The sequence below is a fragment of the Rhipicephalus sanguineus genome, chromosome 4, assembly GCF_013339695.2.
Source record: "Rhipicephalus sanguineus isolate Rsan-2018 chromosome 4, BIME_Rsan_1.4, whole genome shotgun sequence".
In the NCBI taxonomy this organism is placed as follows: domain Eukaryota; kingdom Metazoa; phylum Arthropoda; class Arachnida; order Ixodida; family Ixodidae; genus Rhipicephalus; species Rhipicephalus sanguineus.
In genome coordinates, this window is record NC_051179.1 from 176,434,838 (window position 1) to 176,452,895 (window position 18,058).

Consider the following 18,058-nt stretch of genomic DNA (forward strand, 5'->3'; position numbering starts at 1 on the left):
TTGCGCGCAATCTCGAAAGCCATGCTTTAACTGCGTCAATGCCGAATCCTTGCGTATCGGCGCTAGTAAGTGTCATCACGCATTACTGCACTTGACCGCTCACACACGGCGGCACCACGCCTTACCCCGCCAGCAGAGAGTACCGTGCGATAGAGAATGTGTGAGAGATATAAGGCGCGTTTGTGGAGTGTTCTGCGTGTACCACGGTAGCTTAGTCAGTAGCGTGCCGAGCGCTTATCGTCGTCGACCGCGAGGTCGCAGGCTCGATTCCCGGAGGTGGAACTTTTTCTTATAGGTTTTTCTTTCTCATGCGTTAAAGTCCATCGTATCGACGTCATATTCGTGACGGAAATACGCCACTGAAGTACTGGTGGACCCCTGCTTAAAACACTTTCATGATTTATCTTGTCAGCAAAACAGAGCGCCTGCGTAGGAAGAACATCACGGTTCTGCCATATACACAGTGTGTCTACTAAATTTCGAGACTGGTTTCATCAAACATTAATGCAGAAGAGATTTGCCCTGATTGGCTGTCAGTCTTCAATATATTGCCCTCCTTGTTGAACACAAGCAATTGTACGGCTGTACAGTTTCTGGATTCCTTTCTGGAAGTCCTCTTGCCGGCGGTGTTGAGATCCTTTACCTTCCTTCGGATGTCCGAAATTGAGACGAAATGTTTGTGCTTTCCTTTTAGCGTAATTTTGGATTTGGAAAAAGAAAATAGTCCGTTGGAGCAAGGTCAGGTGAATAGGGCGAATGGTTGAAACACGGCACCATTTGTTTGCCAAAATTCCCTGTACTTCAATTGCTCTGCGGCACGGTGCATTGTCGTCCAACAATACCAGTCACGCGAATGAACCATTGTCAGCCAGAGACATAGCATTCTCTGCTGCAAGCGTGCTAAAATGTCCCTGTACATTGTAGTATTCTCATTTTGTCCTTCTGGAATGAATTCTTTATGCACAACACCTTGCCAGTGAAAAAACACCACAGGCGACTTCACACGCGACTTCTGGATGCGAAGTGTTTTTAGTAGCGGAAAAATCTTCCCCACCCATGCTCCTGATTGTCTCTTTATAGCAGGATCGTACGCATGGAAGAGTTGTTCAACATCAGTTATAGTTTTTTAATCCATTCTCGGTCATTTTCGGCCAATTTCGCCGAAGATACCCAATGTTCTTTTTGCTCTGTTGTCAGAGAAACTTGATGCCCCCTCTCTGATCCCCTTCCTTGTCCCTGACGAACAAACGAAACACTGTTCACTGAAATCACTGTAACTCACAAAATTCGAACCACAACTTCGTGAATTCTTCACACAATGCACAGCACACTCGCCTCTAAAAGCTACAACCAATATTCACTTGGCTCTATCGGCTATTTCGCAGTGTTGTGACTCGAAACTTAGTAGACACACTGTGTATGCACACAAAGTCGCCCATGACTTGAAGAAAGTGGCAGACAGGCATGGCGTCCAAAAAAGCTTGCCGCGCCAAAAAAGCTGCGCCAAAAAAGCTTGCCGGCTTATGCCCAAGGGTCTGGAGGAACGGACGACGTCGAAGCGGCTGCGGTAAAAAGCATGCCGAAACGTTCGTGAAATGTGCCGCAGAAGTGATGTACCAAATCCGCTCACGTGCGGACGTCCGTGCGTGGGCCAAACAGGGCGCTGCGTGAATGAACGCGTTGGGAGGCATGCTGCGTCGATTAAAGAAGAGAAGGAGCGAACATGCCCGCTCATCGCAGCTCATGCTTCGGGTGCAAGCCTCTATTAAAAAAGGTAAAAATTCTAAGCAAGAGCACGGAGCGAGTATGGCGTGAGCTGCTAGAAGCTTTTTATATGAAGGAAATGGGAAATAACTGCGTAAGTGACATTTCTATTGCTCTGTATAGCGCAGAAAGCAATTTTCTGCGCAACTTTTCTTGACGTGAGGTAATCATGACATGTGTATCCTCATTCTTTCTGCTCCCGCCCCCCTCTTTTTATTTCTTTAGGACGTGTGAAAAATGCATATATAGGCAGCGACGAAATGAATAGAGCCAGTTGATAGCGCTCTTTCCGTCTACTTTGATTTCTTCCTGTGTGCGTCCAATTGTATGCACAATGATTCCCACCAAAGACATGCACCAACTCTCCCAACAAGACGTTCTTCTGGAATATACATGTTATGTGTAATTGGGCCGGAGTTTAGGCGCATATATCCACCAGCCATGGTACAGGTCCCCAGCAGACGTAATTTAGCCACCGATGGCGGCTAATGTAGTGGCGACAAGCACAGACTTGGCAGGCGACGCTGGCCCTACGGGGACGCGGGCGCAGTGGTAGTGACTTATGCGCCTGGTGTCGACTGTGAATAACCCTCGCAAGTTACAAGAAATGCCGAACTCAAACATTTTCTGCGTTTCTCGCTGCAGCAAAACGTACAGGATGTCTCCGCGCGTGTCCTTTTGCGGAATTTCAGCCACACAGTACGCAGCGAATCGGCGTGAACAGTCAGTCGGACTCGTTTGAAGACAAAAGCGAGTTGTGTGAAACTGTGACGAACTTCGCGCGTCTCGCTGGTCTTTAGACGTCAGTATTTATTAATGCGACGTTTTTCTACAGCAAGGGCAGGTACAATTCGAGACCGGATAAGCGCACGAGGATACGCCGTTTTGCGGGAGACGTTATGATGAACGAAGGCGGGTGCCTGGCGCACTTTTACTCCGGCAACTCACTATGTCAGGTAAAGGACGTTTTGTCCTTCCTGCCGCCATAGTAAAAGACACGGCAACAAGGCGCGATCGTGACGCATCGGTGTATAGCGAACAACGGAGGTGGCACTTTATTGAATTCACCGCATGGTTCTAGCGCCATTTTCCTTTTTGTCTTTAGCCCCACACTCTAAGGCAAAATTACCTGAAAGAGGAGTAACGGAGCCCAATAGGCGCGCGAGATGAACGGATAGACCGTTGAGGAACAACTACAGAGGGATGCGTACCGTGTGCAAACCAGTTAGCCTGCGAAGGGGTAAACTGCGTGGGAGATACAGTCCGTGTGCAGAGATGCGTTCCGTGTGCAAACCGTTGTCCCCAAGGCGACTAACCTTCCTCCTCACTCGGGTCAGTCTTCCTACTTGTGTTCGAGTTAGTGTCTTGGCGGCTGTGTCGCGCTCAGACAGTTAGACAATCTAGGAACTACGCCGCAGTGCCTTCGATATACACGTATGCGTGGATGAGCGTGTGGTGCGGCTTCTACGTTTTGGCGCACCCATGAAGTCTGGAGCTGGTCTCTACACGTCGCGACGCCTCGCTGTACATCCCCGGCGTAGTCACGGCGCTGCGTCGCCACCGGCTGGGAATGTCGGCCGAGAATACAATAGGCCTATCGGATCCACGATTTCAATCTGTCTCTGGGCAGATATCGGCGTTGGATTCTTTCACAAGTAAGTGATCATTGTTTATTCTGCAATACTTATCGCGTGCGCGAAACTCATCGCGCTTGCCAGCAACGTGCTCGATCGTGTTGTATATCGCGCGCACGAAATGCACCGGGAAAGCCGGCTTGGGCGTCAGCTCTCCTGTGCTTTGAGACCGCCTGGAAATTGGCCGCCATTGCCGTCGGCCGCCTGGACGCTCGGTCATCGAGTGTCCGCCGCGATGATGAGCTGCGGGCTCGCGATATTGGGCAGAGGCCTCGCCGCTGTGCTGCGAGTCAACCAAAACTCATTGCGGTGGCCGGCAACGAGCTCAGTTTTATGTTGCGCGCATGAAGTGCGCCGACATGGGCTGGCAGGGGCTTTAGCTAGCCGACTTTAGCTGGCTTCGGAACTCTGTAGAAATTGGTCGCCAATACTGTCGGCTTCCCTGTCACTGGCTCGCAAGCTGCTCGCCGCCGCGTTCGCTTGCTGTACTGCCGCTCGCTCATCGAAATTGGTCTTCATTACCGTCGGCTTCCTCGTCGCGAATTTTATGTGATTTCATTGTGACTTACCTGGACTGTGCCGGCACACTGAGCTCAGGGAACATCAAGGCCACCCTTGGATAACCAATTCTTCCCGGTGAGCAGTCTTTTCACATCTTTTTTGGACGAAGACATGACCACTATGCCCATGTGAGAAACGCAGCGGCAGCGAGACGCCTAGGCCTGAGATGCAGGGAGCGTCGACGGCGCGGCAGCTCTATATGGCGAAAACTTCGGCGGCTCCTACGAGAGCGTCTGCGGCGTCCCATGCCCGGCCGAAAGCGCTGAAAACGCCGATTAAAAAGAGTATACGCCCAAAGACAGACCACAAGGCACAACCTGATACCTCGAACTTTGACCAGGCTGAAATGGAATGCCAAGATAGCGAAGCGGGGGATTGCATCACCCACCAAGACAACGAAGGAAACGACGGAATATCTGGAGGCAAGGTACGCGACGACGATGGAGGCTGGCAGACGGTCCTTACCGTTCGTAAAAAGAAAGCTCTCGCGAAGGCGGGAAAGAAACTCACGACAACTGACGGAGACTGTGACTTCTCGAGTCCGCCATCCAACTCACTTGCGCAACCTACGTCGCAAAGAAGACCGTATAAGCGGAAGCTACCACCACTCCCCAAGGAAGACTTCAAAGTCGTCGTAAGACCATGCCAAGGATTACCTATAAGTGAACTAACGGCACCACAAATTGCAGAAGCAGTAGTGAACGCGTGTCAAGGCAAAATAACCGGCAGCCAATTCCTGCTCCGGCTGAAGCCAGGATTCAACATTTTCATCATCTCCACTCCCGACCAGGAGGTGGCAGATATGAGCAGAAAAATCACGGGCCTCACTCTCAACGGAAGACTGCATGCTGTCAATGCCTATGCAGCAGTAGGGGATGGCACGCGAAAAGGAGTAATACATGGCATCACTCCCAACGCAAGCCCGGACACTCTGCTAGCAAACCTGCGCATACGAACACAAGGAGTCGACATCCTCAGAGCCAGAATGCTTGGAGAGACTAAGACAGCGGTGATCACCTTTTTCGGTTCTATAACACCGAGATTTGTGTATTATATGGGCTGCGAGGTACCCTGTTACCCATTCAAAAATACGATACAGTTCTGCTATGCCTGCAAGCAGACGGGACACAGAACGGACGTTTGCCCGACGCCCCACATCACTGTGTGTCACAGATGTGGAATGAAGGAGCCTCAACCGGACCACCCCTGCAACCCTGTATGTTCCACGTGTGGAGAAGGTCACTTGACGGGAACAAAAGAATGCAAACAGCGCTTCAAGCAGCCGGTAAGGCAGCAGCAGCCGAAACTACACGACCAGAAGACAGACAAACAAGCACAAAAAGCAGCATTTTGATCGCCGCCAAAACCAAGGTGGTATTCATCGGAGGACACCGACGATGAAGAATGGCCCCAGCTTAGGAACCAGGCGGACATACCCGAAAATAAAAAGTACGAACGAAAGCCGCAACCAAGATCAACGGACAAAGGGAAGAAATTTTGAGAAGAAGGACCTCCAAAGTCGCAACCTAACTCCCGTCCTCAATCCCGATCGCCTACCCCAAACAGGGCGCCGGTGGCAGCCGGGAGCTCAACCCAGCAGCAGTTGAGCAGGGCAGCGGGCACGGCACGAGGGGCGACCCCTATAACATCTCACCCTGAGTATCAGAGGATACTTTTGGAAAGCAGACAATTAAAGCAGTCTTTGGGCGAACTCAAATTGGAAGTAGCAGCTCTCAGGATGCAATTACAAAACTCCGGGGGCGCGATAGTCAAAACTAATGCCACAGATAAAGTGTCCACTCAGCCCGTCACGTTGGACAGCATTGCAAAAACGATGACCCACCTAGTTCAACAGATGCAGGGCCTACAAAATTTTCAACAACAATTATACGCGGAACTACAGAGCCACAAGGCTTATGTGAACAAGCAAATGAATACCCAACAAATCTCGCGTAAAAGAGCTTGCAGCGATCCGGATGCGCCCATGGCTAGTAAAATTAAAAATGGGGTAGCCTCCGACTCTACCGATGTCGAAAGTGTGATTAACCATGGCCAGTAATACAACTCGCACCGCTGACTCCGTTGAGATATGACACTGGAACTGCCGCTCGTTCCACAAGCGAGCGGCAGCGCTTCAATCATACATAGACGCTAGAATTACACAACCAGACATCATATGTTTACAGGAGATTGGCAAGGGCGTAATAAAATTAAGGGATTATTACACCATCCAAAACTTAAAATACTCTAGGATCGCTACATTGGTGCATAAACGTATCGCGAGCAGTGTTTATCATCAATCCGAATGCCTAACTGAGCATCAACTGATTGAGCTCCACACCACTAAAAAGGGAAAAGCTAAAACATTTATTCTTAATATTTACAGCCTGCCGAAAGAACGTCAAGTCAACTTTCTCGAGATGCTCGAGTGGGCTCTTGGTCACATGGGACACAAGGATAGATTAGTCTTCGCAGGCGACTTCAACGCCCCCCATACTAGTTGGGGATACCGGAAAAACACCAAGAAAGGCGCAGATCTATTGAAGGCAATAGAGAGATGCGAGTTTCAACTGGAGACCATGCCCCAGGCCGAAACTAGACTTGGTAATAGTGTTTGCATGGACACGTATCCAGATCTCACCTTTACCTACAATGTTAAAGAAGGATCCTGGCAAAATCTTAATGAAAATATGGGGAGTGATCACTTTATAATCAGATTTTCTACCTCTACTCCCAAGTTGAAAAGAACGTTTGGGACTGCCAAAATAACTGATTGGGTGGCATACAGGCAGTATCCAGTGGCACAGCAGCCGCTAGAAACGCTAGAAGAATGGGTGGCAGATACAAAGGAGGCGTACACCTTACACACCAAGCACATCAAAATTAATGACAGAACTCCAGCAGTAGACCCACATCTCATGCACTTGTGGGAAGGCCGGCGTAGCATCATCAAAAGGTGGAAAAGACAAAGATTAAATAGAAAACTAAAAGCCAAAATCACAGACCTCTCGGAAAAAGCGAATGAATATGCCCGGGAGCTTCAGGCTAGCAACTGGGTCAACTTCTGCGATTCATTGCGGGGAACGCTCTCTACCGCTAAAACGTGGGCAATTCTAAAAAGTATGTTAGACCCCATGAACACAAAAACCACTACAACTAGAACGTTGCGAACTTTAGCTGGAGAATTCAAAGGGGATGATGATGCATTGTTACGCATTCTTCGGGACAAATACATTGGCAGCGGCGGGGAAAATATACAGGACCTCGATTATAAAGGCTCGGAAAATCAAGACCTATATGCCTCTATAAGGAAGTCTTCGCGGCTGCAATGTCGCGTAGAAGGCATTCGGCTCCGGGGGAGGACGGCATAACTAATGCGATGCTGCGAAATATGAGTGATCAGCAACTTAGAAAAATTACCCAGTACTTTAATGAAAAAGTCTGGGATGGGGGAGAGATACCTAGCCAATGGAAGGAAGCCACGATATTGCTTATTCCGAAACCCGGAAAGGATAAAACGCTTCATAATCTTCGACCAATATGTTTGACATCATGCCTTGGCAAACTCTTTGAGACGGTGGTGCACACCAGGCTTTCAGATTATATAGAAAAAGGGAACTACTTGCCTGACAACATGTATGGGTTTAGACAACATTTATCTACGCAGGATATATTCCTACGCATAAAGGACGAAGTGCTTCAGAATGTAACTACTGGAGGCGAGAACGTCGTCGCAGCACCGGACTTCAGGCAGGCATTCGATACAATCTCTCATAGACTTATAATGGAAGAACTGCAATCGTTGAATTGCGGTGCTCGAACATTTCACTATATCAAATCGTTTCTTTCAAACCGTACAGCAGCCATTGGCATGGAGAACATACGCTCCCAAAAATTTCCAATGCCAAGTAAAGGCACGCCGCAAGGCAGGGTTGCCACTGACTTTCGAGTAAATGTCGCCAAACGACGAGCACAAAGTCGCCAAAAGTCGCCATTTTTTTACAAATTTCGCCAAGAAAGTCGCCATTCTAGATATTTGCGGCATATCCTAGGAATAAGAATTTCCGCTTATGTATAGCCCCGTAGCATACAGTGCCACCCAAAGCCCTTAAAGTGTATTGACATTTCTCAAGACCAGTCGCATCGCCCGCTTCACCATGGGTGCGCTTGGTGCACCTTGGTTCTCCGACTAGCCGCAAAATGTGCGCGGAGGCGCAAGTATGAAAGGATAAAACGCTCATGATATCCTTCCATCCCTGTCCGCTCGTTTCAGAGAGAAAAGTGTGGTAAATCTTGGGCGAAAACCGTGAAGGCGTTGTTTGTAGACAACTTTACATCCCCTTATATGAAAAAAAGAACTAACAGGTTTATTGAAAGTAGTAAGACAGAAGTCTTACAGGTACCGTTCATTAGTGAGTCATGCCTCTCAGTGTGAACTAATATGATACCGGACGCCACTGTCCCTTTCCTATAGTCACTTATATCTACCCGCGTCAATCCGATGCGTTATAATTGAACGGGTAGACAGTGTAAAAAGTTATATAGCATTTGTTTTCATTGCACACGCTCACCAAGAACACTGGAAAATGCCTGAATAAATACTTTTTTATTGCACAAACACGCGCATATCCGCCAATCTTCGCTATACGAGCTCATTTAGGGGATACTGCAGCAGTCAATAAGTCGCCAAGCTACTCAGAACAGTTGGAGCTTTGGCGGAACAAATGGCCGAAACACACGACCAACCCGTCCTCTATCCCCTTCAGAAGCGAAACTTTAGAGAAGCTTTGAAGCATCTAGATGAGTCTCGATGAATTGAGAACATAGAAGCATCTAGATCAATTGAGGAGGTACACACGAGTTACAGGACGGACATACCGAACGGCACGTAATGTGCACCTCAAAACCCAGAAAAACACGGAGAATAGTGCCGCTCATTCGTTGTGAAGACACTGAGCTTAGGATGCATAACTCAGTGGAGACCTGACCCGAAAATCGCCAAAAATTCGCCATGTCGCCATTCATAATTTTAGGTCGCCACGGGCCTCTCAAATTCGCCAATTTGGCGAAAAGTAGCCACCATTGGCAACCCTGCCGCAAGGCGCAGTCCTTTCCCCATTCCACTTTAATATAGCAATGAATCGGCTAGCAAAGCAGCTGGAGCGAATTCCTGAACTCCAATTTGCCCTATATGCAGATGACATCACTCTATAGGTCAATAAAGGCTCACTAGGAAAGAAGGAGCAAATCTTACAAGAAGCGATAAACACAATCCAGGAGTTTGCCGAAGGGAATGACATGGCACGTGCCCCAGATAAATCGGAGTTTATCCGCGTCCATGGCAAAAATTATTGAAACAAACCAGCGGTACAACTTAGCATAGGAGATCAGATGCTGCCGGAGAGACAGACGATGAGAGTATTAGGCTTATGTTTGCAAAGCAACAAAAGAGCAAGTTATACAATTAAAGTCCTTAAATGTACAGTGAAAAATATAGCTCGAATGATTCATAGGATAACAAGGAAGGGCAAAGGTCTGAACGAAGGGGAAACCCTACGCTTGGTACAAGCCTTCGTGCTTAGTAGAGTCACATATGGACTGCCATATCAGGAGCTCACACCAACGGAAATTAAGGAAATTGACTTGCTCATACGGGGAGCATACAAAGCTGCCCTAGGTATACCGCTTAATGCATCAAATCAAAAAGTAGAAGCGCTCGGTGTATACAACACTTTCGAAGAGCTTGCGGCAGCAACGCTTCTTTCGCAGAAAGAACGACTATGCCTGACAAAGGTGGGCAGAGAAACCCTCATTCGCTTGGGATACCCTACTAGACCACAATACTGCAAGGAGAACATTACTACTATGGCTAGGGAAACACGACAACACATAACCGTCTGCCCCATTCCGCGAAACATGAGTAAATTGTACCACGGGGCGAGAAGACAAGCTAGAGCTCGACAGCTTCAAGAACAGTTTGGCCAGAGTCATGAGGTGGTGTACACCGATGCCGCCAAATCAGGCCAGGGCTGCGTTATAGTAGCAGTCCAACCACTGCCACATACCTTTAAAACTGTAGCAGCGTCGGTTAACACGACCTGTACCGCAACGGCGGAAGCAGCTGCTATTAGAACTAGAATTAGAAGCCATTAGATCTAAACAGGCGGAGAATACCTCCGCGCTAGTCCTGTCTGATTCGCAGGAGGCTTGTAGGATGTTTTTACGTGGAGGACTACCGAGTGTCGCCTCGAGAATACTCGGCGACAGGCTGACACAGGACCATGCCATAATCTGGTGCCTAGGCCACGAGGGTATCTCGGGTAATGAGCTGGCGCACACCTTAGCTCGTGATTTCACTAACCGAGCGAAGAAGGACGGCGATAACCAAAACGACCCTCACACTGCTCGCGATATACTGGAGCATCAACGTAAGACAAGACAGCGGTATGCCCCACCGCACAAATCACTTAAAGTAGACGAAGCTCGCAGCCTTCGACAAATTCAGGTTAACACCTATCCACATTTGGAAAGGTTTCATCATATAAACCCCAATGTATATCCGAACCAATGTCCGTGGTGCGAGTCGCGACCGACGCTGCAGCACGTCACATGGGAATGCCAGAGCAAACCTATGGAGGCACAGTCGCCTCTGATACTCACGATGCTGGGGGAGCCTTGGGAGGCCGTCCTCGCCCGAACTGACCTGAAGACCCAAAGGGGTCTCCTGGATCAAGCCGGGCGAGCAGCGGCGGCCACTGGTGTCCTGGAATGGGGAAACCACCCTTTGAATTTCCCCTCCTTTTATTTTTATTTATTTTTCATTCTTATTCTCATTAAGAAACGTTGTATCCTCCTCCTTCCTCGTCGCGCGCTCGCAAGCAGCTCGGCGCCGTTCGTGGCGGAATCCCCGCGTTCGCTCGCTCTTTTGCTCGAGGTTCGCTGGCGGCAGCGGCGCCTGACGGGCTTGCTCTAGCTATCTGACGCCGCTCGCAGAAACCTCGCCGACTCGTTTGCGGCACGGTGATTGGCGGCGCCTCGGCGAGATGGCTGCGGCAACCGCACTTGAGCTGTTGCGCTGTGTGATTCGAAATGCGTCTTTGATGATGTATGACATCACGGTGAAATCATTTGCATGTCATATTTTAAACATGCTTTTATTTCGCTTTCACATATTTGCCATGTGCGTGCGTCTTCATCTTCTCTGTCACGTGTGACTAATTATTTGCAATCTTATTGTGCTTTGCAGGATGCAGCCGTTGTCCACATCCGTGATTTCACTCCTGCGCCAACTGCGCCAAAATGCGCCAAGTTGGATTTACTGCGCCATCCTGATAAAATCAACTTACTGCGCCAGAGTCTTGGGTTTGGGGGCGCCCATCACTGGCAATCGCACTTCCGGCTCGTCAAAACATGTGCAGCTTGATCTTGGAGCCGCCAACTCACACCCACACACCAAGAATTATTCCACTGAATGAATAGCGCTCGCGCGTGCGTCCCGAGTAAACCCTCACGCCATGCTCGTGGCAACGCAGCTTCCGTAGTGCAAGCCAACTCGACGGCAAGACGCATCCTCCGCAGAGGCTCGTAACGCCTGGGCCATTCGGTAGCGAGAAAGTGTTTCGGCGATTCATCGGCGGACGTCACCTGTTCCAGAAATGCTGCTAGTAGCTTGTTTCAGGCGTCGCACGGCACGTAATTAAAACAATGTTCAATAATAACTACACGCGTGCTGCTAAAATGTCTGTCACCTGTTTCTGGACATCGCGGAATGAAATCTGCGAAAACTCGCCATAGATATCGAATTTGCCGAACAATATCGAATTTTTCGTGCTTCACGTCCATAGAAGAAAGAGCACGTGAATGGTGGGAACGCATTTCCTCTATTATACCTTATCCATGTATCTTCATCCAGGGGAGCTTTTTCGTAATGTTCTTCCACCAGCACATCCAAGTTTTAATCGCTCTTGCGTTAATTACCACGTAAAAGGCGCTGCCTTTCGAGCTCGTGAGCGTTAGGGCCTCATTCGAATATTTTGCTTGCTTTTCTTTAAATGTCCTCTCATTACTAAAAGTATGCCTCCTGGTCGAAGCATCAGCAATTCTGTTTTATTGCGATAGCAATTATATGGGCAGTCTCGGCTGGATTTTGCCGTCGCCGTCGCCGCCGTCATGCACCGTATATGTATACGTATGTATATATATATATAAAGGCCCCACAGAAAAATAACTCAGAAAAATGCTTCCGAAGCGCGGAATCGAACCAGGGACCTCTTATTCCGCAGCGAGCGGCGCTATCTACTACGCCACGAAACGCAGATCCTCCACGTAGCTAACGGCGAGCGTTATATACACACCATTTAGCGCTGGACGGACTCAGAGACAGGAGGCGATAATAAGCGTTTCTTCGTTACCAGCGAGGTGGCGCTAGGAGCCCGACGGGCGCATTTAAAAGTCGTCGGCGAGCTCGCTCGCTCGCTTCTTCTTATATTTGCGCATGGGAGAAGCTTGCCCTTCCGCTGTCTGCTCGCGCGGTTTTCTCGTGGCGAGGGGTAGAGGAATGTTTCACGCTTTCAACGCGATGTCCGCGCTCATGTTACGGCGCGTACGAATGTCACTCGAGCTCACGGACGCCGCCAAACGAACAAACAGAAGATGAGCGCGAACTATCAAGTGTCACAGCTCGACACTTGAAGCACGCTAGTTTCCTTCGCTGCTTCGGCCGCCTTTGCAACAGAAGCGCTGTTCAAACTGAGAGTATCCATTGGCGAGCCTCACTTCGTATAGCATTAGTTCATTGCTATCGCATTAATTGCTTCGCCCTTGCGGCGAAACTGTGACTTTTTTTTAGTATGTGCAGATGTCACAGCGGGCCCGTCGCTGACGGCCCTGGCGTCGGAAGGCCATTTGTGAAGCGGCTACGCTATGTTACACGTCCGCCTCTAGCTTTCCAGGGTCACTAGCTGACGGTTAAAAAAAATTAGTTTCGCTTAAAGGCGAAGCAGTGAATGCGATAACAAAATATTCTACTGCTATACGAAGTAAGTCTAGCAGTTATAACTCTTCTACATCCGATCTCGCGTAACTCAACAAAACGCTGGTTTAAGGGAATACGGCCGCCCCAGGGGCCCAAGCGGTTTTCGTACTATCAGTTGTCTAAACGCGCAGTAAGCGTTGAGGGTGCAGCAAGTTTACGACCCGTCTCCTGATGCATGCCGAGATAGCGCGCGCTCCAGCCACCGCGCCCTTCGAGCGACGCAGCGCCCTGCCCCCTCCGACCCATCCCGTCCCTCCCATCCCCTCATGCTCGTCACGAGAGACAGGCGGGGCGTTTCCTCTCTGCTCGATTAGCGGTCGATGGCAGGCCTCGCGCGCGGGGTGATGTTATCGCATGCACCCTCCGGTCGACGGAGACGGCCGGCTCGTTTCATCTCCGCTTCAGCCGCGTTCGGCCAGAGCTTTTACTCGCGGTAGAACATACGATGTGCGGGGAGATGTTATCAATTGGGACTTTATACTGAAAATGACTGCAACGGCGACGCCAAAAACCCGCCGAGAGTGTCCATGTAGTTGCTATCGCAATAAAAAAAAATTATGGCAGCATCGCCCTAGTGGTACGAAGCCTGAAGTAAGAGCGGAGCGGGGTGACCTTCCTTGTTTCTCATTATTTTTTTCTTTCTGTTTATCTCTGTTTCTTGTAGGTCTTTTTTCTATCGGGTTCTTTCTCTTTCGTGCTCTATCTCTTTCTTCCTTTTCTCTCTCTCTCTCTCTCTCTCTATAGCTTCCTCTTTCTTTCTACCTCATTATCTCCGTCTGCTTCTCTCTGTTTTTCTCTGTCTTTCTGTCTTGGTCTCTGTTTATTCTACCTCTTTCTTGTGTCTTGTTTCTATGGCTTTTTCTGTCACTACATTTTTGTCGCTATTTCCTGTTTTTCTTCCTTTCTATCTCTTTCTTTTTCACTCTATATCTCTCTCAAGTGTTTCACGTTTTCGACAGTTTTCATTTAACTGTCGCGCCTGCTGTACTCGGTAGTGGGGCTTGCCCAATTCCTGTCACTCATACCCACCTGAGAACTTATGCACGACGCAGCACAAGTTGCCGATAGCTTCAACAGCTTCGCTGCTAAAAAATGAGGAGTCATTCCACTCTATAAGCTGGACGACCAGAGAAACAGTTTAGCGCACGACACAGAGATGACATGGTGGAGGCCAGTTTGGTATGTAAGGAAAGGTTGTTAACGGCCGGGCTGTTAACTTTGAATACGCATTATTTTTTTCCACTGCTACCTAGAGGGCACCAGGGGTTTTTTGGCATACAAACGAAACGTCCTAGCCGTATACATCTTTGCTGTGATGGGAAAGCGAAGTTTGTTATACCTACCCCCCCCCCCCCCACTCTGAATGCACTTTCGCTTACTTTCGCGGACGCTCGGCTTAAAGCGGATCGCCATTTTCCAGGAAAGCCGGCGCATGCGCAAGTCATAGTCTGCAAGCACTGCGAGAATGCTCTTGCTACAGCACAGAGAGACCTCAGAGAGAGGGAAAGGTGTGTCGGAAGAACTTGGCTTTCTGGGCCTAGCTAAGTGAAGTCATGTCATGCGTAGCAATACAATAGATCGAGAAGAAAAACAACCTCGCTTTCGCCTTTGAGTCGCCTTAGGGGAATGTAATGGGGACAGTGTGAGTCTTTAGCAATGAGGCACTGTTGTATGTCGCAGTGTTTGTATACCACTTTTGCTTATATCCCCATAGATGTATTTAGAGCGTTGTTTCATAAAGAACAATTTTCATTATCCAGTATTCTGTTTATTTGCGAGTTTCGAAAAAAAATCGCAGAAGAGGTTATTTGAGAACACTCAAGTGCATGCATGACGCCCTTATTTTTGCATTATCAAGTGAAATATGGAGTGCTCCTGAGATGATTTGCTCCATGAGATTTGCAATGAATCGAAATATTTCTAGCTCTTCATAAAAGCCCCATAATAACTATTCAGGTACTTGAATGTAAATGAAACTTTCTTCCTCATTATACTCCAAGATGTGAAATTAGCTGCTCCAGAGTGCTCCAATATGCAAAATTACCTGCTCCAAAGCGCTCCACGATGAATATTTTTGCTGCTCCAAAGTGCTCCAAAATGAAAATTTTGTTGCTACAAAAATTGCTTGCACCATATCAGAAGTCCTCGATAGCATCACTGCACAACGCGCAGAATGCTGTGTGCACGCGTGCAATGCCATTCATCTGTCGCTTCCTTTGGAGCAATTTCAGAAAAAGGACGGTACGAAATACGACAACAAGACTGGACCTGTATTGCACATTCAATGAAAGAATGCAGAAACTTAATATGTATAGAAAAAAATAAAACGTTTCATTGTCTCACTTTTATCTTCCGTTGTCGCATTGATTGCGAAAGCAGTGATACACGCATGACTAAGTATTTTTTCGTGTGTTTGCCGCGCCATTTGTTGCTCACCGCGAAAGAAGCACGCGAAAAAAGTATTAAGCCTTGCGGAGAGTAAATCCAGAAAATCGTCCCCTGGGGATTAAGGGATCATTTGAACTGGGGATCGAAAGTTCATCCGAAGGGAGTATATGAGTGGACCGAACGTTCGTCCGGTGACGTGAAACTGCCGGGACTAACGGTTGACCGGTAAGGTGTAAATGCGAGAACTAAATGCTAGTCCATTGAGCTGAACTGTGGCGACTAACAGTTAGCTGCATGGGTTAGACACGGTGCCGTTAGTCCTTAAAGGGAATAATGGTTGTGGCAACCCCATTAGTTTCCAAAGGGACAAACCACACACCCTTTTAACACCCTTTTAGCTTAGAGTGATGGAAATATTGGATCAGAAGGCTCTAACAGAGAGTCTTGTTGGCGCACATCAAAAGCAGCCGCGGAGGCGGCAACGGAGTTCGGCGATAAGCATGATGGAGCCAGTGATGTTCTCGTGTGCTGCCACAGCTAGGTCTTCACAACAGAAAGCGAATCCCGAATGCTTGTTGTAGGCAAGAATTTTTTAGCTCAGTATAGTTGACAGCCAAAAAATTTGCATAAGAAATATCGGTTGCTCGCAATTTTTTTCAGTATTAATAAAGGCTGGAGGTCGGCTCAGCTGGAAGGCTCAGCGACGGATTTCAGATATGACGACTCAACAAACTCCAGAAAAGGCAGAAATCAGTTTGTTGTATTGCTGCATATATTTCATGCTTATTAACTTAGGAGATAACGTCTAAAAGTTGCACAGTCGCTAAGACATCAGCAGTTCACTGCGGAGCTTTGGACTATTTTGGCCATCTGGGGAACCGGTTCCTTAAACTGCATCACAACTTTCAGTGGCCGTAAAAAATGACCAGCCCCTCAAAGGAATACGGTGACCACCAGAACCACAGTGCTTCCCTTAGTGCGGTATGCGAGCATCTGAAAAACAGAAACTAACCTAGCTGGTGCATCCATTGCTGTAGCATGCGGACAAATACGGCCAGCACGTTGCCACCGTTGAGGGATGCGGCCACAGCCAGGTACCGGCCGCCGAAGTAAGGAAAGGCCTCCAGGGTGCTACCCGTGTCCAGGCTTGTCGGCGGCACGAACGACGCCTCCAGTAGGAACGACAGCTGCGCCGACGTGCTCATGTTCAGCACTGCGACCGTGGCAAAGAGGAATGCAATAAGGCGAAAGGCAGTCGATACATACACGCCATCCACACTGCCTAAGCGTGGGGCGTGACCATGCGGCATTGTCAATCACCGCGTTTAATAATTCACGGAACACTATTTAGCGGCATGATCTCTGTGTAATGTGGAAATCATACTACATGGGACCAAGGTTGCCAGGTTTGGCTACTTTGCGCCAATTTGGCTACTTTTAGGAGCTTGCTCATTATGCTCGGGGCTCTTCCATCGCCGTAGTAGCCGCTAGTTCTCATTTCTCCCGCTAGCTTGCTCCCGCTAGCATTGCTCCCGCTAGCATCGCCGTAGTAGCCGCTGGTTCTCATTGCTCCCGCACGCTCGCGCGAAAGAGAAGTCTTCTTCCTCTTGTCCTTCGAAAGCGCCTTGACGCTGATACTAACGCAGGCAAAACCACATATAGCATAGCCAACTGTAGCATGCGGCGTTCGTTCCACTCCGGTATGGTGGCATAACTCCGGTGCGTGCTCTACTTTGATAGGAGACCGCTATTGGCCTGGTGAGCCACCGATGTCGGCGCTGCGAACGGCGCTCCGGTGACGCAAATGCGGGGATTCGGCTTTTGTCGTCTGCGCGGCTGAGGCTAGAAAAAGAGCATTTTCGTTACAGTTCGCGCGGGTCGCACGGCGTTCCGCGACTACTAGCTGTATTTTCGTGTAATGATAGTTCTTTAGATGGCTGCTAGCATTACTGGAGGTTAAGAAACGTTAACATTTAACGTATCTTCTATATACACAGAGCCATCGCGGTCAGGATCGTGCCACCGAGTTCGTAGTGTCACTCACTGGGCTGGATGGCGTTGAAATAGCTTACGTGAAAGCGAGAGCGTCCCGCCAATTGAGTTAAAGAGAGTATACGCTGCTTTGGAGCGAAGCGCGATCAATTTCTCGGCTTATTCGCAAAAGTTCGCGTTATGTAAACAGACTTGAACGAAAGTTCACACTCCACTCGCAATTGCAGTGAGTACACAAAACGTTTGCCGACAAAATAAAATTGATAACTTCATCGACCAGCGGGTTACTGCAGACAACAAGCGTAGATTGGGTGAGTTGGATGCCCATTAAAACATGTTACACGTACTATAGCCCCCGAATAAAACGCCAGCAGTGGTGCGCGTAGTACAGTTCGCACCCTTATGATTAAAGATAGATACGCTCTTGCGGTTTGCCGCTCCTGAGCCAGATTCATGCTTTCGATTGCGCAGTGCTGCCTAATCGGGTGTGCGTGCCTGTCAATGGTGATGACACGACGGCGCGCATTATACAGTTCCTAATGCTTGGGGAACGCGCTCCGCTGTTCGTGTTTCATTTGCCACCGATAATACAGCTTGATAAACAGTAGTAAAAATTGGCGAATATGTCTAGGTAGAGGAGCAAGACAGCTCCTTCCCATCATTCTTTTGGCCCCTTTGGCTGGTT

At 48.8% G+C, this 18,058-nt stretch overlaps 1 protein-coding gene across 1 annotated transcript in view; it reads right to left on the reverse strand.

The window, feature by feature from the left end:
* Positions 1 to 18,058, reverse strand: part of LOC119390914 (sedoheptulokinase) — a 189,643-nt gene that overhangs the window by 3,680 nt on the left and 167,905 nt on the right. Inside the window, exon 3 of the mRNA XM_037658621.2 lies at positions 16,394 to 16,594. Coding sequence (XP_037514549.1) covers positions 16,394 to 16,594 — 201 coding nt within the window. The remainder of the gene's footprint in view (positions 1 to 16,393; positions 16,595 to 18,058) is intronic.